At 32.7% G+C, this 27,893-nt stretch overlaps 1 protein-coding gene across 1 annotated transcript; it reads left to right on the top strand.

The window, feature by feature from the left end:
* Positions 1–25,048, top strand: MS3_00005256 (uncharacterized protein). Its single transcript, XM_051213284.1, has 8 exons — positions 1–1,054; positions 4,660–4,757; positions 5,496–5,609; positions 9,832–9,987; positions 12,924–13,125; positions 13,830–13,915; positions 16,656–16,841; positions 20,559–25,048. The coding sequence occupies exons 1-8, from the start codon at positions 922–924 to the stop codon at positions 20,634–20,636; spliced, it is 1,053 nt and encodes a 350-aa protein (XP_051069246.1). The 5' UTR covers positions 1–921; the 3' UTR covers positions 20,637–25,048.
* The last annotated feature ends 2,845 nt before the right edge of the window (positions 25,049–27,893 follow it).

Genomic DNA, 27,893 nt, shown 5'->3' with positions numbered 1-27,893 from the left:
GATTGTTAGGCTACCTGAATCTACTGATTTAATTGGTGGAGGTATCATTGCCGTTTTGAGTAACGTCATTATATGTGTTCTAGTAATCTCCAGTATTTCAGGATGTACACGTATACCTTGTGCATTGGTTAGACTTGTCTAAAACAAAACTTAAATTCGTCTATTTTTTCATGTTGTATATAGAGTTTTCTACATTCAATGAGTTGTAAAGTGATTATTAAAGCGTGGTATCTTCTGTTACTAATAACTTTTTATCAGTTATTGGTCTTTCTTGGTATATAAACTGAGTGAATTTTACTGTTCTCAAAATTGGGTAGATTGTTTGTAGTGACGTGCAATGAAATACTAACAAAAATTGATCATCCCGATATATTTGTATTAATTTGATTGTGTCAACCCATAACGGAAACTAATGTATCATACTAATAATTAACACACGGATCGATCATTATAATTCAATGGTTTAGATGAGAACACTAGTAGGTTTTATTGTCATGTTTCAGATTATTCACCATATAAGTTCTAAATAGCATGAAACGTATACTCTTTGGCCTACACTAATAAAAATACAATACGGTAGTAAAATTGATATGAATATAAACTGATTAGTAGATTACTCTATTTGCAACAACGCGATGCTATTAGGTTTGATTTTCAGACTAAATTATGAAAATTTTAATGATTATTTGACTACAAAAATCTTTGTTATTTGTTATCGATATTACGTAATTTTGTTCAGAACTATATTGTCCTAATATTGTAGATTCAGTTCATAGTAAGACCATTTAATCTCGTCCATGTGTTCATTTTTCATTGGCTTACAGAAATAGCTTGAATTTAATTTACTTTCTGCTTATTGGTCAGTTAATCATATATATATATATAAAGGCTTAATTTTGCTATCGTATTCAGATTCGCGGAATGCAGAAAGGCAATAAAGGAGTTGTACTGGTAACCGGTGGTTCCGGGTTCATTGGAAGTCATACAATTGTAGAACTGGTCAATAATGGTTATTCAGTTATCACTTTGGATAATCTAAGTAATTCCAGTATTAGTAAGTTTTTGCTTTTTATATCCATGTTATAGTTGAATTATTCACTGTTAAACTTGGAGTTACGTGTTAATTGTTGAATATTAATTACCAAGTGATATACATGTCCAGTACTTAGCTTGTCGCCTACTCTTTTTAATCAATTACTTTTTTTATTCGTAAATTCTACAATCTATTTTTCTTATTCTATGCATTAAGAAATGTCGAGTTGTTATTCTTCATTGTTTATCAAGAGAAGCGTCGGGTCAAAACCATTAGAATAGTTTTATTTGCAATTATTAGTGTCATTTTCAGAATTGCTGTGTGATACACCATCATAGAAACTACTATGGAGGACAACTGGAAAGGCATCAAAGAAGCATTAACTTCAACGTGTCAAGAGGTTCTGGGCCTAAAGAAACACCATCATAAGGAATGGATCTCTATAGAAACACTGGACAAGATCAAAGAAAGGAAGAACAAGAAGGCAGCAATTAACAACAGCCGAACACGAGCAGAGAAAGTCCAAGCACAAGCTGAATACATAGAAGCAAACAAACAAGTGGAGAAAAGCATTAGAGCCGACAAGAAGAAATACGTGGAAGAACTAGCAACGACGGCGGAAAAAGCTGCTAGAGAAGAAAATGTGAAACAGCTTAACGATACAACGAAGAAACTATCAGGGAAATACAGTAAACCAGAGAGACCGGTCAAGGACAAAGAAGGCAGGCCAATCACTGAAATTCAACAACAGTGGAACAGATGGGTAGAATACTTCGAGGAGCTCCTGAATAGGCCGGCTCCAATGAATCCACTGGAAGTCGAGGCAGCACACACAGGTCTTCCTATAGATGTCAACCCACCAACGACGGAAGAAATCAGAATGGCCATCAGACAAATCAAGATCGGGAATGCAGCAGGACCCGACAACATGCCAGCTGAAGCACTGAAGTCAGACATCGAAGTAACTATAAACATGCTTTACCTTCTATTCTAAAAGATTTGGGAGGAGGAACAAGTGCCGATGGACTGGAAAGAAGGACACCTCATCAAGATTCCAAAGAAAGGAGATCTGAGCAAATGTGAAAACTACAGAGGCATTACACTACTGTCAATACCAGGGAAGGTCTTCAACAGAGTGTTGCTGAACCGGATGAAAGATGCAGTAGACACCCAAATTCGAGATCAACAAGCTGGATTCCGTAAGGATCGATTGTGCACAGACCGAATTGCGACACTACGGATCATCCTCGAACAACCAGTTGAGTGGAACTCGTCACTGTACATCAACTTCATTGATTATGAAAAGGTATCTGACAGTGTGGATAGGAGGACGTTATGGAAACTTGTTCGACACTACGGAGTTCCTGAGAAGATTGTCAATATTATCCGGAACTCATACGACGGACTACAGTGCAAAGTAGTGCATGGAGGATAGCTGACAGATACATTCCAAGTAAGGACCGGAGTCAGACAAGGCTGTTTACTCTCTCCCGTCCTCTTTCTTCTGGTGGTCGACTGGATTATGAAGACCTCGACATCTGAGGGAAAACACGGAATACAATGGACAGCTCAGAATCAATTAGACGATTTGGACTTCGCAGATGACCTAGCCCTCCTATCACGTACACACGAACAAATGCAGATAAACACAGCCAGTGTAGCAGCAGTCTCTGCATCAGTAGGCCTCAACATACACAAAGGGAAAACCAAGGTCCTCAAATTCAAAGCGGAGAACAGCAATCCATTCACTCTTGATGGCGAAACTCTGGAAGATGTAGAATCCTTCACATACCTGGGATGCATCATCGATGAACAAGGAGGCTCAGATGCAGACGCAAAGGCAAGGATTGGCAAAGCAAGGACAGCATTCCTACAATTGAAGAACATATGGAACTCAAAACAACTTTCAACCAATATGAAAGTCAGAATCTTCAATACGAATGTCATGGCAGTTCTACTGTATGTACGGAGCTGAAACTTGGAGAACTACAACAACCACCATCAAGAAGGTACTGGTATTTATAAATAGCTGTCTTCGCAAGATACTCAACATCCATCGTTCGGATACCATCAGCAACAGCCTTTTGTGGGAGAGAACAAACCAGCTTCCAGCTGAAGAGAAAATTAGGAAAAGACGATGGAAATGGATAGGACACACATTGAGGAAATCATCAAACTGCATTGCGAGGCAAGCCGTAACTTGTAATCCTGAAGGGAAGCGGAAAAGAGGAAGACCAAAGAACACATCACGTCGGATAATAGAAGCAGATATGAAAAGGATGAATAACAACTGGAAGGAGCTGGAAAGGATTGCTTGGGACAGGGTTGGATGGAGAATGCTGGTGAGCGGCCTATGTTCCTTCACGAGAAGTAGCAGGCGTAAGTAAATAAAGTAAACACCATCATAGAGCTAAGTACTAGGTCACAATTATCGATTTGGGCTAGGTGTATTACGGTTAATTTCATAAGGTAGCATAATTAACTGTAATGTTTCTGAGATATTTATCAGTCTACTAGGAAATCAGAATGTGAATTCTTTGACGAAGTTATTATAACAAAAGATTTAATTTTGATTCCCATAACTGCACTTAGATATATCGTATGGTAGTTAAGTTTTATTGCCAACTTATACGGAGACCGAATGAGACAGAATGCTACTCCACAACGTAATGGGTGATTGTCGCACTGGTCCGTTGTTAGCATACTTTTTTACGATACTCTGAATCTGTGTCGAGAATTTATTGAATGCCAAACTAGGGTTATTCGTGGAATTTTTCGAAGTGGTTAACATGCCCAACTAGTTCGCTTTATATTTCAAAATTCTGTGGAAATAGAGGATATTTCTGGCACTTCATGCGTTAAATTGGTGGAGAATGCATAATTTTTTTGCCTCAAAGACCTTATACCTTAATGATATTTTCAGCTAACAAACAACATCTCTACGACAGGTCATACATATCAATTGTTTCAGTGTGCTTCATATTACTTTTAATACAAACAAGGTTCTTCATAGTTTGGAATTTTTGGTTTAAATCTATTTCTTAATTTAGTTCATTTTTTTACGATATTACGGTGAATCATTTAATACGGCTGTGAACGTTTAGCGATCAACAAGATTAAAACATGGTACACCTATACAACACTATTACCGTCGCGTTCGATGCTGGTTGATTTAATCGACTGAATAATGGTTTTGGGAGGCCAAATAAAGCATCAATGTCAGTTCATTGACTGTTCATTTGAGCCATTCTGTAAGATATAAACTTGAGAGTCCACATTATAGTTCCAAGCAATAGATGAGAACATTAGATGAAAGGGTTAAAAACCAGTGACAATAATGTAGTTGTATGCACTCCTTATATTTTAACTCTTGAGTTCGGCTATTACTCAATATTATTGGCTGCTTCATTTGGATTATTCTGTACAAACTACATTCTTTCTGTTCAGTACTCACAAACATTGATGTTATTAGTTCGATTTTTGAAGCAACTTATACCGATTCATTTTTATGTCTGGGTCTTTCGCTATTGTTAACCGATTTATTCTTATTGTTATTCAAATATTGAATGAATTAATTTTTTTTTGAGATTATGTTATTTCAATGAATATCTTATTTTAATTTACAGAATGTATAGAACGTATTGAAAAAATAATTAATGAAAAATTACTTTTCTATGAAGTGAACTTATTAGATAAAAAAGCTGTGGATGATATCTTTGAAAAAGTATGTTCATTCATCTACCTATATGTACTTCTTTTGATAATTGTTTTACAAAAACAAAGCAACACTAAACATTACTTGCAGAAATGATAATCCTACTAGATTTATGAAAATATCGTGATATTGAACATTTTATCTAACATATAAGTCATTTTTTACGAAGTTTTATTCTTAGACAAGGTTTTAATGAGTTTACTTATTAACATTTGATTAAAAAGTCAAATTGTACTACGTAAGTTTAGCAATACACTGAGAATCTGTGAACATTAAAGATCAACCATGTTAGTTGTGAGACACTTACTCACTAATGATGCTGAAAGTTGACTGCACAGTATCATGAAATGAGTACAGTTAGAAATACAAATCATTGGATTCTAACTCAGTATTTTAAAGATTAAGCGCTTACAGTAAGACTTAAAGATTACGGATTTAATTTTCTATGAAGAATGATATCAATTGAAAGACAAGAAATATTACAATGACTGTTGTTCCTTAGTTTTATAGTCTTCATTACTGTACAACCAATACGAAAATAGGAACCATCATCATGAATGAACAATACTTCTTAGTAACCTGATAATCTTTTTTTAAGACTAATGGAATAAATGTGTTTCTAGGTAAATTTGTCGACTTTTTTTCGCCGAGATATTCTTCTTATTACTATTGATATATCAGTCTATTTATGAGGAGAAAAAGATGTTCACTATTCACTGTCCGTTCACTATTTTTCTATAATTTCAGCATAAAATTGATTATGTCATACACTTTGCCGCTTTGAAATCCGTATCTGAATCAATTGAAAAGCCTATACAATATTACAACAATAATTTAGTGGGTATATTAAATTTATTGCAGGTTAGTCAAATTAGACATTATTATTATTGGTGATGCTACAAGTAGACGATTGAAAATTGTGATGACTGTAATTTATAAACGACCTTTGAGCGACGCCAATGACCTTGATGATGCCCACCTACTGACTAGAACTAAATGAGTATAATAAAGCAATTTGAGAAATTAGAATTATGATTTACAGTTTATGATTAGGGTCAGGAACTAGATTTAGGGTTTTCATCACGAGCTGACACCAGCTAAAAGACAAAAACGCTATTTAGCCAAAGGGTTGAATGAATTTCGCGCCTAAATCCAAGACCTGCTATCTTACATCTGATTGGTCCGTCCATAAATCATAGTCTCGCTAAAATTGTTGATCACCAATTAATCCATCAACATAATCAGATTCATACATTTGATATTTCTATAAGTGCTTTCTTTTTGTGAAATGAAACTTATAACTTGACTTGTTGTTCGAATATCACTGTAATGTATAAAATAATGTGTATATCATATAATCTCTAGTCTTTTAGTATGTTACTTTTTTGTTCCCTAATTTTTTATACAATGTAGAGTTTAATTGAAGTGAATACAATTTCTTACATTTCATAGATATAAACAGATTTTCCATTTATATACATGTATCTTATAGCTTGTAAATACATTCTATGACTAGGATCAAGTTATGTTTGCGGGACGACACCACTGACTTTAAAGAGACTACGATACTGGATACAATAAATCTTTTCTTGCTTGTCTCCAGCTATTTCAAAAGACAAATCTTGTAAAGAAGACTTACTAGAGAGACTAAATATAGTTAATTTATCTGTATGTAGAATAAGTCCAATGATTATTAACTAACAAAATTATCAATTGAGCAATCGTCACTTTAGCCAAATTCACATTAAATAAATCAACATAATGAAATTACATTGAAAGTTGGTTAACTAACTTGATACTGAATGATCTAATAAAATTGAAAATTTACTGGAAATAAATTAATTGATATTAAAGTTAATGTGTAAGAATCACTTTACTTCAACTTACAAATTTTACGGTTGATTTTTCCGTCATACCTTGTTTTAAAGGATTAGCACCCGCAACACCGTCACCATGACATATATATATATATAGTCTGTGATCTTCAAGTCTGTTAGCAAGCATATTGTCACTGTGAATTGACTCATTAGGTTAGAATCATTCTGTAAAAATTATTAATCACACATAGTTTTGAGACTTGAAAATAGTCGAGTGTAACGAATCATACATCAAATCAATTGAATCTTGTCAGATTCTGGTGTACCGCTCAAAATTGTACATTTTGTATAAACAGGGAATTCGTAACGTTTTTAGGGGTGTTTTGTTCTCTGAGTTATTTGGTTCAGTCGCGAAGCTTTCATTGCCTTTCTTAACAGCATCATCAGCGCACATCTTAATAAGAAGCGGGTTATCTGAATTTCTCCACAATTGACTAGCCACTTGTTTTGCCCATCTAGAATCCGATTCATTGTTGTCTATAGGCGTGCGACCGCTGTTTGCATGTTTGCAGTGTCTCCACCTTTGACTTTGTGGTCGTTTATCCTTTTTTGTTATTGGTTGGTAGACTGGATCAATCTCCATATGTCTATTGGTCAGCGCGTTGCTAGAGAACTCTTTAGTTTTCTTCCTTTTTCATCCATCCAGTATTCCAACGTTTTCCCAATCGAAATCATGTCTATAGTTGTGCACTGTCTCTGAATTTGTAAACTATGATAGCATCGACCGACGTTTTTTGTTTATTACTATCATTATTCATGTGAATAACCGTAAACATTTTCAAACTGGTACAACAATATCATTGTGTTACGATTATGTAATTTAGAATTGTTTCCCGTAAAATTTCTTACTCTCGAATGTTATAATACAGATTAATTTATTCCTCATCAAAATATCAGTATTTAAAGTGATGATCATTACCACTTAGAGGATAGTCTGTGATTTATCTTGGGAACTGCTGTTACTTTATTAAATCTACCGTACCGGTTATGTTGTTTAAAATAATTTCAAACATAAATATCTCTCTTTATATGGGGTCTTGTAGAGATTGTATATCTCAAAATGGATACCTGGAGTTAGCGTTTATTTTGTAGTTATAGTTATACTTATAAACTAATTGTGTTTAGTTACAGTACTACTTAGAAATAGGATTTCCTTTGTTTCTAAGTAAACACCATTGTTGTATATGTATAATTTAACAATTAACTTATAAATTTAATTTAATTATAAATAGGGGAATTGTGACAATGCAGTTAATGATATATATTAACTTATTGCCTACAAATTCTCTATATTTCAATCATTAATCGATTGAAACCATAGTTAATCAATCAGTCAGTTGAAGTTGTACTTTAAGTGTAGTGAAATGCGAAATATCGGGTTGATCGCATTGAACATAACACAAACAAAAACAAATAATCATGAAATATTGAAATTGTACAATAATTTAATAATTTATGTATTTATAAATTGGAAAATAAAACATTCACATGGAAGATGAACTTTCATTTGTGATATTCAGTTAATTTATTGATTTTCAATTTTTCTATTAAGAAAATACAGTTTAGATTTTCACTTAATCGACTGACTATATAGTTAAGTACATCATATAGATGACCTGAATTATGATAATTGATTTAGAATATGGCTAAATCATAGAATGTTGCTTATCATTTAGAAAATCATTCATTTTTTACATGATTTGGGTGCATTTACTAGTCAGTTTTTGGCCATTAAACTTTATAATTAGTTACTAAAGTAAAGTAAAATCGTTATTAGTCAGTGGTAAATCAATCTATTAGAAAAACAACCATTGGAACAGAATTAAGGAGTGGACAACTCTATTATCCTAGTATATGACTATTTAGCAATGGCGATCTTGCATTTCTAATGAGAAGTTGTGACCAATGGAGTTGAGTCATATCGAATATAAGGCAGTTAGTCACTAATGTCATTAGGTGGTTGGATTGTACCAATAATTGATTCAAGTCAGAAACAAAAACCATTGGGTTCAAACTCAATTGTTTAGAAGTTAATTACCCATTGTGAATTCTAAAAAAGATCATCAGTAAGCTATTAGATACACACTGCCGAGGAGTCCTATACTAAAACGAAGCGACTCTTGAGTTATTGTTAGTTTTCTCTGTTTTTAAAAAAACAACTAAATTCAGTCTGTTATATAAAGTCTAAAATTTGACAGCCTCTACAAACAACATGCTAATAATCACGCATTAATATATTGTATATATATATATATATATATATATATATATATATATATATATATATATATATATATATATATATTTATTTATTTATTTATTTAAAGAAAGGATTGAGGGCATAGAACTTCATTTTGTTCATCATTACTTGTATATTGTATGCGTACGATACATAAATTAGACAAAGTATAGGATACCTACTTTGTTATATTGAAATTTTTTATACTGCACGTACTCTACTAATTTCTAACTATCTGTCTAAGTGGTTTTAATTTTTTTTCCGACTGATTAATTAATAGATAATTTCACACTGAACTGTTTGATAATCTTGTTTATGTTTCTTCTGGTTGGGATTGTTTAAATGATAAATTTCCCTTATGAAATTCAGTAGTTGCTCAGTTTATTATGTAATGCATAGAAAGTATACATTCTGTCTGATACAGACAGCACAATGATGCTTTTATCAAGGAGTATTTTTCTACCGGAATTAAACAACCAGTCTATCAAAATAATCATATTTTGGGAGAACTAAGTCCAAATTGAAGCATATAATGTGTTTATTGGCTGATGACATTACCATAAAAACAATTAAAAGAGAATACTCTTCCTATCCATTATATAGAAAATACAGACCGTTATATTTTTAGAGTTGCCTATACTTCATCAGTGAAGTATTTTGAAAGTTATTTCAATCTGAAGATGGTATTCTTCACAAGACGAGATCTTTCAAAGGATGGGAGCTTTGTTGTTTTACATATAGTTGTTTTTAATGTCATCTGACACAAGGTTCTTGAAGGTGTGTATTTACTATTTCAACTTGTTCTTGTATTTAGTTTAGTGTTTACTTCATTATCACTTGGAAAAGCACTTCATCTCCATGTATCATTTCTGAAACAAATAACGCTAATGAAACAGTGATCATTGATTTCAACTTCCCTTTTTATGATTTTAATGAAATAAAATCTTTTAAATTATTTCCTATTCAGGCGATGATTGCGCATAATGTTAAAAATTTTGTTCTGTCCAGTTCTGCTACTGTCTATGGTGAGCCTCAGTTTTTACCACTTACGGAAAAACATCCAACTGGAAATTGTCAAAATTCATATGGTAATACAAAACTTTGTTGTGAATTGATCTTGAAGGTAAATCAAATAGTAATATTACTAATAATAGTAATAATAATAGTTCTTGTTAATGCATTAACTGTAAAATTAGATTTAAAAAACCAGATCCTTTGATAAATTTAAACAAAGCAAGAACAACAAGGTTTGCAGAATAAAACAAATTCCTTCTATTTCACGGTTTCTCACCAGCTGCATACAATCTAAAATTACAATTAATAATATGAATATAATTATTAACAAATGTTTAGCTTACTTGTCTGTGAAGTTTAGATAAATGTTTGGAAAGTAACCAAAATCATGATAATGGTATGAAGAATACAATTCAAAGGTAGACCAATACATTTCCGACATCACCTTCAATCGCGTTTATGAATTTACATTTACCTGCTGTAGCAAGTACATAAGAAGGACAGAGAGAAGAGCCTTTACAACATTTTCTAAACACATTCCTAGGAACCTACGGCTGAAAAGGAGTAACTTCTTTACACGTGCAAGTGCCAGACGTCTCGATACTGGATATGAAGTGAATGTAAGTGATGTATCCAAAATAATTAGCAGACAAAAACTAATGTCACCCCGTTTCGTAGAGATGATCGCTAACAAACGTTTCTGACCTGACCTATGTGTATACAAAGAAAGTTTGGTTAACCTTCTCCTTCTATGATGATTCAATATTTGTTTAAGAACTTTTGTTAATTTTAATTTTTTTCTTTTCAACCTTTTTGTTTCCATCATTCTTTCGTTTTCTGCTATTTATCTCTTACATAATCTGACTGATGTTCACATATTTGTTTATTTTATCATGTTGAGTGATTATCCAATCACTTAGTAATTTCATTATCGTTACATAACCTTTTAATGATTAATTCCCAGCGTATAAATACACATCGATGTTACCTATGTTTATTAATACACTTTGTATCCCTACTTTTTGAATATTTATCTAAACTTCACAGACACAAGTATGCCAAACATTTGTTAATAATTATATTTATATTAGTAATTCTGAGGACAGCTGACAGATGCATTCCAAGTAAGGACCGGAGTCAGACAAGGCTGTCTAATCTCTCCCTTCCTCTTTCTTTTGGTGGTCGACTGGATTATGAAGACCTCGACATCTGAGGGAAAACACGGAATACAATGGACAGCTCAGAATCAATTAGACGATTTGGACTTCGCAGATGACCTAGCCCTCCTATCACGTACACACGAACAAATGCAGACAAAGACAGCCAGCGTAGCAGCAGTCTCTGCATCAGTAGGCCTCAACATACACAAAGGGAAAACCAAGGTCCTCAAATTCAAAGCGGAGAACAGCAATCCATTCACTCTTGATGGCGAAACTCTGGAAGATGTAGAATCCTTCACATACCTGGGATGCATCATCGATGAACAAGGAGGCTCAGATGCAGACGCAAAGGCAAGGATTGGCAAAGCAAGGACAGCATTCCTACAATTGAAGAACATATGGAACTCAAAACAACTTTCAACCAATATGAAAGTCAGAATCTTCAATACGAATGTCATGGCAGTTCTACTGTATGTACGGAGCTGAAACTTGGAGAACTACAACAACCACCATCAAGAAGGTACTGGTATTTATAAATAGCTGTCTTCGCAAGATACTCAACATCCATCGGTCGGATACCATCAGCAACAGCCTTTTGTGGGAGAGAACAAACCAGCTTCCAGCTGAAGAGGAAATTAGGAAAAGACGATGGAAATGGATAGGACACACATTGAGGAAATCATCAAACTGCATTGCGAGGCAAGCCGTAACTTGTAATCCTGAAGGGAAGCGGAAAAGAGGAAGACCAAAGAACACATCACGTCGGATAATAGAAGCAGATATGAAAAGGATGAATAACAACTGGAAGGAGCTGGAAAGGATTGCTTGGGACAGGGTTGGATGGCGAATGCTAGTGAGCGGCCTATGCTACCTCACGAGGAGTAACAAGCGTAAGGAAGTAGTAATTCTAGGTTGTGTACAGCTTATAAGAAACCGTGAAATAGACTGACGAATTTATTTTATTCTACAAACCTTGTTGCTCTTGGATTTAGTTTTATTCATATCTTTCTAGTTGAATTTCTCTGAATTATGGTGGATAATTGTTAGTGTTCTCGTTGAAACTTGTGAATGTCATTCGCAAATCGTTAGACTAACTTAAGTCTCAAAGTGATTAATGCACAATCTAATTTTTAATTAAAACTAATATCTGTATTTAAAGTGACCGGTAGATTTGATTTGTTTCTGATAATTTTAATATAAACGATGACTTTTTAAGAAAAAAAATGTGGAATTCAATTTTATTCAACATATTTCTAAGGTATTTGTACCATTTTTTTAAAGCTTGTTTTGATCAAAATCTGTAATTAGTTCTATATCTGAATAAAAAATAGTGTTTATAATGGCCAAAATATGGTGACTTTTTTATATTGACTGTAAATTGAACTAATCAATGGTCAGCCAATCCTAGTTGTAATAGTAGTACTGGTAACCGTAAAATTCATAATAGAAAATCAATCAAAGTTAGGACATAATAAGTAATAGAAAAACTCGTGTCAGGATAAACTCAATACACATATACCTCTGATTTTATTTGACGTGTTACAACTGTATGTGTTACGTGAATAATTTAAAGCTATTATGGTTTAATATTTTAGTGTTTATATGTTTATGGTAATGAGTTATCGATTTCACCTTATTATTAATTGGACTGAACACAATTAATGCCTCCTTTTCCATTCTTTATAACTAAATAATGTTTTTGTTCGTTTGTTAAGCTCCATAAAATCTTCATTAATTTTTCATCTAAATTGACCATTATTTCCAATTACTAATAATTAAATACAGTGACATCTATAGGTTATACTTATTCTTTCCAAATGATATGTCTTACTCTTAATTAATTCCTAATTTTGTATACTCTTCATTGAATATTGTTCCTGTTAAGGATTTATATACGTCTGATCCTACATGGAATATTATAAGTCTACGGTATTTTAATCCGGTTGGTGCACATGCCAGTGGATTAATTGGTGAAGATCCACGAGGAATTCCAAATAATCTCATGCCTTATGTGACTCAAGTAGCCAGTGGTTTATTACCTTACGTAAATGTGTATGGAAACGATTATCCAACAGTCGATGGGACAGGTTAGTATCCAGAATTTATTCATGGACCGATATTTTTATGTAAACAAAGGTTATTAGTTTCTTTTTATTGCACTCATCACTTTAGAAGCCATTGAAGATATACAGATAGTAAAAATAGCATTTTTCAATGTTTATTCTCAAAACAGATGTGTAATTGGTCTAACTCTTTTGGCAAATGAACACCCTGAAGAGATCACCTCAACATTACCATTAAGTTATAGTAATTTTTAGGCAAAGTTGAATAATGGACAGTATTATATTTATGTATACAATGAGTAGAGTGTAAACAGTATTATTCACGTAATAATAGATATAAAGAATGTGAAGGGAAACCAAATAGATATTGTCACTAACAAATTATTATCATGTATGAAGAATTAAAGTATCGTTGGGACCACAATGATATGAGATGTTGAACATGTGGCTTTCGTACACGATGTGAAAGTCTAAACATTAAAAACCTGAATATCTTTCAAAGAGAGTATCATAGTGAAAAGCAAAGTTTTTAATCACCTCATTTTACTCACTTTTTCATCTTCATAACTTTATTGTTGTTACTTTTTTTCCAAAATATTTCAATGAAACTGTTCGATACACTGAAGTTATTGGAATTATTGTTAATATCTTTGGTTATTTTAAAAGTAATGATCGAATTAGTTCATCATTTTTAACATTATTATTTCTCTTTTCACACCGTTGTCTAGGTGTTCGAGATTATATTCACGTTGTTGATCTAGCTGAAGCCCATACTAAATCATTGGATAAAATCAAACAGAATTGTGGTTTCAAGGTATTTATTTCTCTTTTTTATTACAAATTGAATATGTATACGTGTATGTTAAATAAGGTTTGGTTTGATATTGATAATTTAATATTGTTCCTTTGATATAATATCAAATACAATTTTTATTCACAAATTTACTCATAAATTCCTTTATACTTATAATCCTTACTGGATAACTCAATCAAATAGCTTTAAATAAAATGTTTTATGCATAAAAATAGAAGATATTCAGTTGTAAGCGGTTAGACATTTAAGACATATCAATAGGGACACATCTTCATCATTACTGTTGACTTTGAACCATTTCAATTAAACTTTAACCGCTAAATACAATTTTATCCTACACAATCTAGCCAATAAAATTTCACCTCTTTTTACGGGATTTTACTAGCTGCCTTCATATATTGATACCATGTTTTAATCCGGTTAATTTCTGCATTTGTCTAGACTATCCGTACTCCCCCTTCCCAATTTGTCGTGGCAGCATGGTAAACAATGAACAGACATGTGTAATATATACCCTAGTTTTCTCGTTTGAAAAATTTATATCACCACCTCAATTAATTCTCTTATCTTCATCAAATACTCTACATTTAACTTCAGTAAGAGCTACAAATCATGCATTTCAGAATTCAGGTTATTTACAATTATCAGAAGGGGTTTTGTGGAGATTTTTAGTAATTTCAATAGTTGAAATCATGAGTTAATTGAAGCTAGACCACCATAGAAAACCTGGAAGCACTGAATGGCCGTTTCGTCCTAGTATGGGACCTCTCAGCAGTGCGCATCCACGATCCCGCCCCCCACGATATTCGGACCCAAGACCTATCAGTCTCGCGCGCGAGCGCTTAACCACTAGACCACTGAGCCAGCCGGCATCCAACGGTTTTAATGTCTAACTTCAACCAATCCACGAAGTTGCGGCACCGTACACCATTGTCTTCAGTGAGTTGATATCTCACAAAATAACCTGGTTGAACTCCACTGGTAACGGCTTCTACCTAGAACTCCAGGAAATGCCTCTTGACGTCAGTCACCAGTGAGCAGGTGATTATTATCAGAAGGGGTTTTGTGGAGATTTTTAGAAATTTCAATAGTTGGAATCATGAGTCAATTGAAGCTAGACGGCCATCGACAAAAAAGACTGTGAAGATTACTGATTATCATTATTTTTAAACATACCGAAAATTAGACATGACAATATTAAACTATTTCTAATTTAGCATATGATAAATATTTTTGGCATTTGTATAGTCGAATATTATAAATATTGCAAACTTGTACTATTAATATGTGATAGTCTAGTTTCCTATGACCTTTTGTTATATCAATAAACAACTTTTTATGTGAACTAATCTGTACGGATTCAAATGACATCCTATCTTGTGTACAGTTTAACTGTAATGATCCCGCACTATGGCGTAATAAAACAATCTTCACAACCGATGTACATTTATTTATTTATTTCAACACATAAGTATTGGTACAAGAGGGCACCAAATATATATGCGCCACACCATGTTTGTGTGTGTGTGGGCTGTGATACTGCCGGGTGCCCAGACCGAAGCAGGTGGTTTTCTTACGGGACCACACCCCCGATGTACATTTAAGTTTATTCAAATAAAGTTCTTTCATACAGTCTTTAGTTATTTGGTGATAAATGTCTTTTTTTATAAATTTTTTGAAAACAACTGGCAAACCTTATTTTATCAAATTCAAGCCATACGCTTTGCTCAAAAATTTCTCGTGTACTATTTACCTAGTATAACAAGACTCAAGTACATTAGAATCCATACTCACTAAGACTGAAATATAAAAACTTTACGATACTTTATATAGCAAATGTTTACTATGCAATAGGAACTTTATGAAATTAGATTTAGGCGTAAAGTTTTGTAGTTAAAGATGCATACCTGTGAATCATTCTGGTAAAGAATCTCTAGTTTTTATTGAATATATATATATATATATGTATATATTCTACAAGGTTAATAGAAAATGTGATAAACTTATCGACCACGCGACTTAGTTACTAGAAATTAAAAGCGTGAACCACTAAACTACCACTGGAAGCATTTAATATTCAATAAAGCAGTTATTATTACTCTTGTGTCTGACGTAACGTTGAGCTATATTTTTTTTCTATATGAATAAATGAAGTTTCAATGAAAGAGATTTTAAAAATTCATATTTTGAATTACAATTATCTAATGTAAAAGAGTTGAACAATCGTGTTAACGGATCAAATATCATCGATAATCACGTAAGAAAATAAAAACAACTAGTAACATAATTACATAAGAAAAGAAGGATAATGAATTTTCTGAATTAAAGAATAATAAGTCACTTGTAAGTCGCTCTTGTTTATTCCATAAAGTCGTACATGGAAATATTAGGGGTTTGTTGATGATTATATCAAAGAAAGTAGTTATATATATATATATATATATCCCTTCTCTCACCGCTCTTCAAATTATATTTATCGTCGTTCTTCCTTACATGAAGTAGCAAATAACATTTATATAATTCTTAGTAACTACTTTTGTTATCCTGTTGCTGATATTCACGACCTACTTTGAACAGTCTTTTTTGACATACTTGCATCCTGTTCAAGCGCTGATTACTTCGGTATATCCATTTTATTACAAGCTATTTTGAATAACTGAGCTATGGCTATTCTAAACCAACCAATCTTATTTAAGAAAATGAATTTATTCAATATTTTGTTATTGTTTTTTTTCGTTAGGTTTATAATTTAGGTACAGGGCAAGGATGTTCTGTATTACAAATGATTCAAGCGATGGAAACAGCAAGTGGTAAAACAATTCCTTATACAATATGTTCAAGACGACCTGGTGATTGTGCAACTGTTTATTCAGATGCATCATTAGCTCAACAAGAGTTAGGATGGAAAGCAAAATATAACATTGATGTAAGTGTGATTACGTGTAAAGAATAAAGAAAATAAATTGATTCGGCCAGACTATAATTTATGGACGGACCAATCAAATTTAAGATAAAAAGTCCTGGATTTTTGCTCGAATTTCATTCGTTTATTTGGTCAAATCGCATTTTGGCATTATAGCTGATGTCAGTTCGTAATGAAAATCCTAATTATAATTTCTAATCCTAACTTCTAACTCTAAATCCTGATTCGGATTTCTTACATCAATCTATAACCCTCTTTAAACCCTTATAGGTAGGTGAATTTTCTTAAGGTCACTCTGGCGTCACTCACAAGTTGTCCATAATTATAGTTTCACCATTTATTCTTCCACGTCATAGTCGGTTTTTGCTTGCAAAAATCATTCTCAATGGATAAGTTCGGTTGGATTAACAATTGTGTTGTTGACTGCTTTTTTATTTCCGTGACTCTCGCTGAGCTGCTAACCTTCTCTTTAGCATAAACATCGGTAGAACTTCTCTTCGCTGTTGTATATAAGTGAATCGAACGGGTTAATTTCAATAGGATTTTACATGATAATTTATCGATTAAAACAGTTAAATACTGTAATGAAGCAACTAAAAAAATCAACAAAATGTGTTAAGATAGGATGTGGCTAGCAGTTGAATACAGCACGCACGTTTCGTCCTATTCTTGACTCGTCGGTTGGATATGCCTGCATCGCAGAGTTGATGTTCACGCCGAGTCTATATCAAGTTGCATTATATTAAAATGACCTTTTATTGCCTGTGTTGGTTCCACTGACCTACAGCATTCTTGATCGAAACATATTTTCTCTTGCTGATTAAGTCAAATAATTAATGATTAGATTATCTTGTAGTGAACATTTTATGATATAAATTAATAAAAGCCTTATCTCAATCACAGAAATACTGAGATGACATTTCATCGGCTATTTTATGAAACTCACTTGTTAATCAGACAAGTGATCGTTTATTTTTTCTATAGTGAACTTTAAAAAATGTATCATATTTAACATCAACTAATTGTCGTAAAGATGAAAACCTTATTGTTTGTGAACTCTGATTGACAAGTAACTAGAATTTGAGACTAGTAATCAGATATCCAGTTTTCTTTATAGGATTATAAATTTGTTTATTCCGGTTAACGCATTTTGATAAAGTTGTTTTCCACGGGGTGGAGATGCTGAACCCATATTTAAGCCTCCTCCTTTAACCGAACTTGTGACTGATAGTAACCCTAGAAGAACTACAGGCGGAGTTAGAATTATAAATGGTTTGAATATATTTTTATATTTATTGAAACATCTATTTGGATAACGCCAGCAACTTAATGTTATTCTTAATGTTACAGCTACTAAATGATACATTCATTTTATATGTGAATGAAGATATAACCGTTTTAAATGAAAGTATTCTACCTCTTTATACGTCTTGATCTTATATTACTGAATGGAATAATTAATTATTTAGTTCATAATTGTAGTCAGTCATATCATATTTTGATTTACAATATGATGGTTTCATCATTACAGTTTTTATTTAGTTAAATACTGTAAGAATCATTGAACAATGATTCATACTTCATCAATTTCAATTTAGCTTAATATTTATAACTGGGTTTTTTTTCTAAATAAAACAGTTGACAACCAGAAAACAAGTCCATATATGGTTTTTAAATTAAATCAAACTTTTTTTCTGTATACTCGAACAGATCATTATTGTGGATTGTTTTAAATATAAACACATTTATAGATAAGACATCAGACTACTGTCTATCGTTGACGGCATGGGTCTAGATAATAATAATAATAATAATAATAATAATAATAATAATAATAATAATAATAATAATAATAATAATAATAATAATAATAATACTGATATTATTATTATTCTTTAAAGAATAAATTATAAATCAACTTAATATATCAACATTTGAAATGATAAAATAAACAGATTAACATTCATTAAATAAAGTGAATTATAAACATCCCATGATAATTAAAACAGATCAAACTATAAAATGTTAAAGTATCATAATCACTGTATATTTGTTCATTGTCGATTTAAGATTTTTTTCTGAAAAAAAAAACTAATATAATTACTGGTTTCATCATATAAAATGATAGAGAAAACTATTTAGTATGAGTTGTAGTGTTTGTGATTATGTTAAGCCCATATACCTTATTCTGGCTTTCGGACAGGCCAGTCTACTCATTCTACTTGAGCCATATTTTGACCTTGTTAATTATTCGCTTACCAATCTTGACTGTTTTTATATGAGCGCATACGTGTGTGTACATTTCTTATCTTATTCATCACATGTCTGTACCTTATTTTTGTGTGACTGTAAATATTGATTAACACTCGACTAAATAGGAGTTGGCTTACCCGCCATCTCCACTGCGTGTCGTTTGGCTTTTCTCCATTCTATTTACTTCATATACAAAATATATGTATTCAGAAGTCCATTCTCGTTATTTGACTTATTTATTTCCGTTATTGATTAACGCTATTTAAGTCGATGATTATATACGAGGATAAGCGAAATATGTATTTCGATAACAATCATTCATGCGATCAAATTGGAGTCAGATCCCGGGCCACTAAAGAGCATTTAATTATCCAAAAAAATCAAATAAATAAGATCTGATTAAAGTTTTAGAATTGATTTACTTTTACAATTAAAATGGTTTGTTATATAATTTAAACTGGATCAACTTTGAAGTTAGCCTTAGTAAATTTAAAATTGTGGTTTTAGTATATTCATATGTATTTAGTGTTGATTTACTCAAGATACATTAGTGTCACTCTCAAATCTTATAGTTTATTAACTTTTCAGCATTCATTTGTATGTATTCAATCGAAGGAAGTTGTGTTTCTTTTAATTAACAAGCTTTTTAAGTTGATTAATATAAATTAAAATTGTATAAATACTCATTGTAATGAAGAGGAAAACTTCTCTGTTTATAATAGTTTTTATGGGACTAATTAGAAATGATGAATGAGTTTTGAATTGTTAAAGTGAAATGAATAGAATCCTGACTGACAGACAAACATAATGATACAGTATGCGTATGAGACCGAATGATTAACTCAAATCATTGAATAAATAAACACCAGATATAAGACTATTAGTCATAGGAATAAGTTAGTTTTTATTGAATAAAGTAACATGGTTATATGCAAATTATCAACAGATAAATAATGAGTGATATTTGTCATACATGGTTGGAAGAAATCGCCTTTCTAGATCACTCGTTTCCCAATAAATTATGACCCGCTTGCTATACTGAATTCTTCGTTCATGTCAACAATAAGTTCTTGATCAAATCTTCAAATACTTAACTTGAAATTATTAGGTTGTGAATTTAAGTTTCTCCCTACTTTTTTGTTTAAGTAAACGGGTACACACTATACATTTATAAACTAGTAGGTTATAATTAGTCTAGTTCCAAGGTTTACTACTTTCAATAAATTAGGTTTTATTGTTAAGTGTAATTTCTTGAAATCCTAGTGGAATAAAACATGTTTTTGATTAAGATCATGAACCGAATGATGTTAGACCAGCATTGGAAACGACCGTCCAGGTTTCCAACGGTCGTCTAACATCATTCGGTTCATGATCTCAATCAAAAACTTAATAATCTCCACAACCCCTATACTAAAATATGTTTGTTCAGTTATTTTTACTTAACCTCATCTCTTTTATTTTAAACAGAAAATGTGTGAAGATTTATGGAATTGGCAGGTGAAAAATCCACAAGGTTATCTCACTTCAACACATTCTAATAATTGATTGATTTTCTCAGGTTTTACTTAATTTGTGCCTTTTTCTTCATTTTCTATTTTATGCAATATCTTTAGTTGCAAAATTGTGTTTCGTATGGGCTTTCTCTTAAATTAATTTGTTTTTATCAGGTTCTTTGTATGATGATTTCGCTTAATCTAATATGTGAATAAAGTTTTTCTAATAATACAGTTGGTAGTTTTTAGAGAAATTCATAATAGAAGTAGATATATTGTTTGTCACGCATCATAGTAAGTTGAAAAAAATTTCTAGTAACCAGTAATTATTGAACAACTTAAAATCTATAGACCCCTTGGTGACTTCTGCTATTCACCCTCTAGTGAATTAAAGCTGAAACATTTAAATCTCGTCGAAAATACATCATGCTATCGGAAATTAATGCTGCTGTCGAAATGTATTCATTTCAGGTTTTTCATAATAATAAATATTAATATTTCATCATATTGTGCATTGTAATACTATTTCAAATCGAATTTGAATCCAATGGTGTATTCTGTTTTAACTATTCTCCACCGAACATTTCTTTGAAGGTAGATTCAGCAGTTCACACGACTTTGTATACAAAATTACCTTTTCTCTTTTCTGTTTTGACTTTCCAAATAAGAGTAAGCGTTTTTTTTGGGGGGGGGGTCTTAAGTGCAGCTACACAAGTTTCAAGAGTTTACATATGATTCATGAATGCGTATATTTTGGCTAAATAACATATGTCAACTTGAATAAACTAGTGATCTACTTCTTTGTTTAGTGGCTGATAGTAATTCGTCTTAATTTATGTTTGTTTGAACCTGTTACTTTTAGGATGCTGATGTCATAATTATGATTTAATACTGTTAATTTGGGAACTGAAGTTGTGCTGCGGCATCAAACCAGAATTACACCCATAAATCTCTTATTATGTTTTCTCACTTAAAAATTTCTGATTTTTTGCACGTTTATACTCGATTTGGTGTTGTCTATTTTTGTCAGATCAATACCTGAACATAATTTTTAATTCCGGAAGGATTCATGACTTTAGATATGTACTAGTAATAAACGTAAAGAGGTTACTATCACTAGCCTACCCGACAATCAGAAACTGCTATAAAGGAAAGCCAAACATGGTCCTAAGAATTTCAATATTTCGAAATTTATATTGAATCTCAACCCCAATAAATAAGTCAGTAGAGTGATGTATAGCAATGATGGATAAAGTATAACTGAAAGTGCTACAATATGTTTACTTGGAGTTCCGGTATACAGTCCTCGAAACCACGAAAGAGAAGCAAGAAGTTACATATTTGCAAAATTGATGAAAACCATGGGTTTACAGTTGGTGTTTCGTTCTTATATACTGCTTAGAACAAAACTTGCTGGGAAAATGACTCGTTCCAAACCACTGAATGTGTGGAAATGTTAACATCAAAGTTGTGAGACTGTATTGATTTCTCAGAATATAATCAAGATCTAGTCCCTGAATAATGGGACATCTTTGAGTCAATATAGAACAAATTTTAAAATTGGTCATTGTAAACCAAATCTTAAGGACTTTAACATCTTAGTACTCACGGTAACTGCCTCATAAACATTATTTGTCAAAGCACTTCTGAGTAATTAATCCTCAAAGAATACATCTAAGATCACAAGCCGACATAAACTAGACAACTGGAAACAAAGAAGCACCTAATAGCTGTTTTGACGTAATATACGTCACCCTAGTAGAGCGTGTCTACCGCTTCATCGGAGTGGATGCCGACTCAATTATTTCATTGATAAATACTTTCCGCGGGGTCTAAAAACTTTTGTTCGATCCTCAATAGGACCAAAGATGCCCACTTCTAGTGAGCTTCATACGAGGAGGAAGCAATCATCCAAGTTTTGACGAAGGTCTAACTTAGGTCAGTTCACGGTCTCAGTAATATCTAAACGTCTCCACAAACCCTTTTACTTCTAAAAGAATAGTCGGTTCGGGTAATCTCAGTACTTTAATCACGCTTATGAAAAACAGTTTGTAATAATTACTACATATCAGTTAACTTAGGCGTGTTGAAAGAGGTTTTTATATCTGTCGTCGAAGTTACGTTTCAAGTTTGCTGGTTTAGTTGTTCAGATGCTGTGGTCATTTGAATTCGAATTGGAACGTTCTGAATCAAATTATAATTTTTGCTAGTTTACTGTTCTCGTATGAACTGGTTATTGAGCATATTTATTACGAATATTTAATACAAGGTACATGCTCCTTTACACAAAATACTTGGATATTTTCGCCGAAACTGTTGATCTTGGACGAGTATTCTTGTAGTGTCAGTCATTATTTTAAGCCTATATATCTTATATTCTAGCTTTCGGACATCCCATTCTATTCATTCTACTTGAGTCATATTTTGACCTTGTCAATTATTCGCTTATCAGTCTTGACTGTTTTTATATGAGCGTATATATGTGTGCCCTTCTTATCCTATTGATCACATGTCTGTAGCTTTATTTTGTCTGACTATAAATATTGAGTAACGCTTGACTAAAATGGAGTTGGCTTCCCAGCCATCTTCCGTGCGTGTCATTTTGCTTTGCTATGTTTTATTCGCTTCATATTCAAAATATATGTATTCTCAAGTCAATTCTCGTTATTTGACTTATTTAATTCCGTTATTGACTAACGCGATTTAAGTCGACGATTGTATACGAGAATATGCGATGACAAACATTTATACGCCCTAAATGGAGTCAGATCAACGGGTCACTAAATTCTTCACATGGCACATCGCGAAAGACTTTATGATCTATCCACATAAAAATCTATGAGTACTGAGGCTAGTCTAATCATATCCATAGTCTTAGATTGGTAATGTTGCATTTGAGCTTTCATAACTTTCAGAGACTTTCAACAGAAAGTTCGAAGATACGCTTGTTTTGGTAAAGCTACTCCAAAAATCTTTTATTTAGGAGACATAAATATACACCCTTATGATTGTAGTGGCTTAGCTTTGCTAATCGATCACCTTGATAACCGTTATTATATAAATCCCAATGGTGTTTGAAATCAGAAGGCGATAAGAATCGGCGACTACGGTTTGTTAGCGGATAGCACAGATAAGAAAGCTACAAGCACATCGAGCGAATTTAAAGCAGAGAGGCGAATGTGTGTATGTGAGCAAATACAGAAGCGAATTTATTGTCAAATCGAATAAGGCGCAGCTATGCAAAGCAAATTCTATTAACGTGATCCAAGTACATGTGTAGATGGAGAAGAGAATGATCTATCAAGTGATATTTAAGCTAGAGTGAGATGTGTGTAGGCTGTCATGTGGTCAAGAGTACACGTTTATGCAGACAAGATATTGATCATAATAGTATAAAGAAATATGAGAATTGTTGCTGTTCGAATAACAATGTCTGTTAAGTAAGTTAATAAAAGGGTTTAACAAAACTAACCATGATCGAAGTGGATTGCAGGAGAGTTGCTATACGATGCTAAAAGTTGTCCATAAGTATATAATTTATATATCAACACAATGCGAAATTTGTGAGGAAGCATTACTGAAGCACCGAAAGGATCGCATTCTTATGTCAGGTTACCATCTACGAAATAAATCCTACCAAATAAACATCATTAGCTGATTATCTCAAAACTGGATGGTTTTCATTCTATTATTATTATTGAAAATTTAGTATTGGTAATGTCAGAAACAACGGAAAGCGATTTCAGAACGCTGTGAGAATTGGTTGTTTTCCATTTATCGTTTTATAAAGTCTGAACCATTGCTACTCACTAGAAGCGTTTATCTGGCAGTCAGATATGAAATGATTTGCGTCAGATGTGACAATCTGAAGTCTCACACAAAGCCACACTGAGGTGAAAAAGTTGGATACTTTAAGCTCATGTAATATATTGCTTAGTCGCTGTGATGAACAACAATCTCAGGGTTGCTCGGTCTCGCGTTTGTTTTATAATAATTCTTATTGATTTCGTATTGCAAATACAATAAGTTTGGTCGTGCTCATCTAATATTTATTGGTTAAATTGCGTTATTTCTGGGATTCTTAGTTTGTACTATAATTCAAATACTCATAATCATCACATTGGCGTCGCGATTGAGCCTGTTATGGGATGGATGTGTAGTGGCATTGAACAATAACCGCACAATCCACAAAGCTGAACACGAGACTACTCAGAAAATAGATATTCAATATTTAACGCGGAGAAATACCTAACAATGGAGAAGGCGCGAAGAATGAATTGAATGGACTGTAGTTGATCGAGTGGCATGGCTCGGCCATGCAGGCGTGGTCCATCTGAATGTTACCTCATATCTTCTATTCATATTAAATATACTGTTCTTTCTCTAGCCTAACCTTGTTCTACATCATGTATTGGTAATTGATACGATTCAGTGAGTTGGTGTAGTCGATGGTGTGACTTCCACGTAAGATCTTATAGATTAGGCAGTTATATCATGACAAATCTACAAATTTAGGATTAGGTCTATTATTAGAGCAGTACTAATATAATGGTAGACCATAATTCAACATTGGTGAGCCCAACTAAAGAAACGCAACCTATTATTATTAATCCTTATTTCCACTTCAACTTTCTCGATCGATTTTATATTTATGTTAACCCTGTATTCTAATAGTCCTCTGATTAATGCTCACATGCATTATCGTAATGTTATATTGATTAGTCCTCATGACAAACTAGCTCAATCGATAATAAAAACTGGTCGTCTATATTAACTAATTAGCTTTGATGGTTTGTTAACAAGCTGTAATAGCATTTACATGCTTCAGCGACATAGACTTGTTTAAACATCAAGCTCTAGCAAATATGACCTGTAAATAGCGCAAATATACATTGACTAACAATGCAATCAAGGACTAAATAGTTATCTGGATCTAATTCTCAGTGTTCCTTCACTTTACACCTCATCCTGTTTTAAACTACGCACTATCCTGTAATATCTTTTCTCCCGACCACTGCCTGCCTAATTTCATATTCTCGAGTTCCATTGCCAAACAACAAGGATGACACTTCTCCAAAAAAATACGGTGAGTTCCAGCTATAAGTTTTCTGCAATCATAAGTTCATTTTAGATGGCTCATTCAATGGCACACACAAGTATCTGGATTCATTCAGTTGTTCTGATCAGAGCGAGTCCCAAAAACCTCAACAGCATCAAGCACCCTGGAAGTGATTGCCATACTGCATGTTTTATTCTGGATGCTTTTGGATCATTACTACTCACGAATGGCGTTATATATGTCGTCCACTGAATAATCTACTTTTCAAAAATAATCAAGGCGAGTTCAACTATTTTACTGGATGATTTTTTTGTACTTAACATGTATATGTTTTTCAGTTGCTTTTGCCATATATTTGTAAGTGTCACTAAGCTAAATGCAGTAACTTCTTATGGAAGGTTTATAACGCATCATATTCCTGCCTGAAGTTTCACAAGCAGTCTTAACTTTAAAATTATTTTCTGGTCATGTTCATTAGTTTTAAATCGTCATATACGTCAACAACCTGCATGTTAACCTGGCCCATACATACGTCACACTATATCTCCATGTCTTCTAAATTTAGAAATCATCTGGATCGCCTTTAACATTTATCAATAAACCCATCATAGTCGTTGTTGCTAATCGTATTTGGGTTTATGGATTGGTTTATCATATTAGTAGCCTAAAATACGAACATAGTTTAGATAATAAGATTAAAAATTTAGGTACTATCAACTGCACTAGTAAAATAACTAAATCCCTAGGTAGCTGTTGGCTAAACAAACGTTTAAAATCAAAACTCCTTAGCCTACTAGAATTAACACTAAACTAATCTTTCTGATATGAAATTTATAATTAAATTAGGCGTCTCGAATTCTTTAACGTTATAAGTTTCTGATGACTTCGAATCACCTAAAACAACAATACCTATTTTTCCACTGACTAATCCTCAGTCAACACTATAACTAGTTAAATTTAATAGTTTCAGGATATCGTCATAAAGCATTGTCATGACTTGACAATCACGTGATATGATTGATAAAATTAATGAAACTATTAACATAGTCCGTCAGCAAATTGACTTATAATTATCACTAGTGTTGTTTTTCTTTCATCTTCATTCACTACAGATGATTACAGTAGGTTTCTCTATCAGTTGCTCATTCAGTAAATATCTCAAAACCTTGTCAGTCTAATTGATGGTTTAGCGACACAATCATGCATGCAAATAATCAGTATAAGCAGTCGAGCAAATCTCCTGCAAACTGAAAACATTAATGTCGAATTTACCCCAACACTGACTAAGGTTCAAGCCATTATCATAGACATGAGTTGGGAGTGTACTCCCCCTGGTTACAACTTATGTTCTCCCTGATAATCACATGAGCATCACTAACTATTAATCATCTTGTAAAAACTTATTTAGCTAAATCCATCTTGCAGCACCACATCACTTCGTAATATGACACATAGGCTTAACTGATTTCAATAACTTATAACTTATATCTCAATTAAATCGTATTTCGCCTTATGATAAACTGCATACTTCCAACTAACTTGTATGCTTAATCAGCCGTCAAATATAAATATGTATAAATAGTCTATGGCAACGCAGAACATTGAGTCTAGAACATGTCTCTAACGAATACACTCATGTTTAACGATTTGTTCCTAGCTATCTGTCCCAAATTCATATAATCATCACTCACGTATTCAAATTTTGTTTTGATAACCATTCATGTGTATTAGTAGTATTACTAAATTCTATCACGGTCAAGTAAAAATGAGGTTGAGGAAATCTCCCCGTAACTAAATAAACCGTATCAAACTAACTGGAACACTAGTTGGAATTCTCCACGGTAATACTTTTGTTCCTTCAGTTAGCCTACTAATACAGATGCAATTGGAAATCAATTCATATGGACAACTTACCGGCATAATCGTTATTTGATTTCATAAGTTAAACCAAAACTAATACCAATATTAACATTTCTACAATATTCATTGCTTTAATATTTCTAAACACAAAATACTTACTACCTATACGTTAAGTTATTAACCAACGGCTATTAACACGCATCGTTTTATTATTATTACTATAATCTCATTTTTCATAGCTCAAATAATCTTCACCCAAATTGTCATTTCAAGCATGAAGGCAGATTTTTTTAAAAATTATTACATGTATTTCCCGACCAGATGCTGCCGCCTTCTTTTTGATTTATCTTTCAGCTTATCGTTACCCGGGGGATTCTTCCTAGTCTTGGT

Source organism: Schistosoma haematobium, chromosome 3 (assembly GCF_000699445.3).
Source record: "Schistosoma haematobium chromosome 3, whole genome shotgun sequence".
Lineage (NCBI taxonomy): Eukaryota > Metazoa > Platyhelminthes > Trematoda > Strigeidida > Schistosomatidae > Schistosoma > Schistosoma haematobium.
This window is presented reverse-complemented; position numbering and strand designations above follow the sequence as displayed.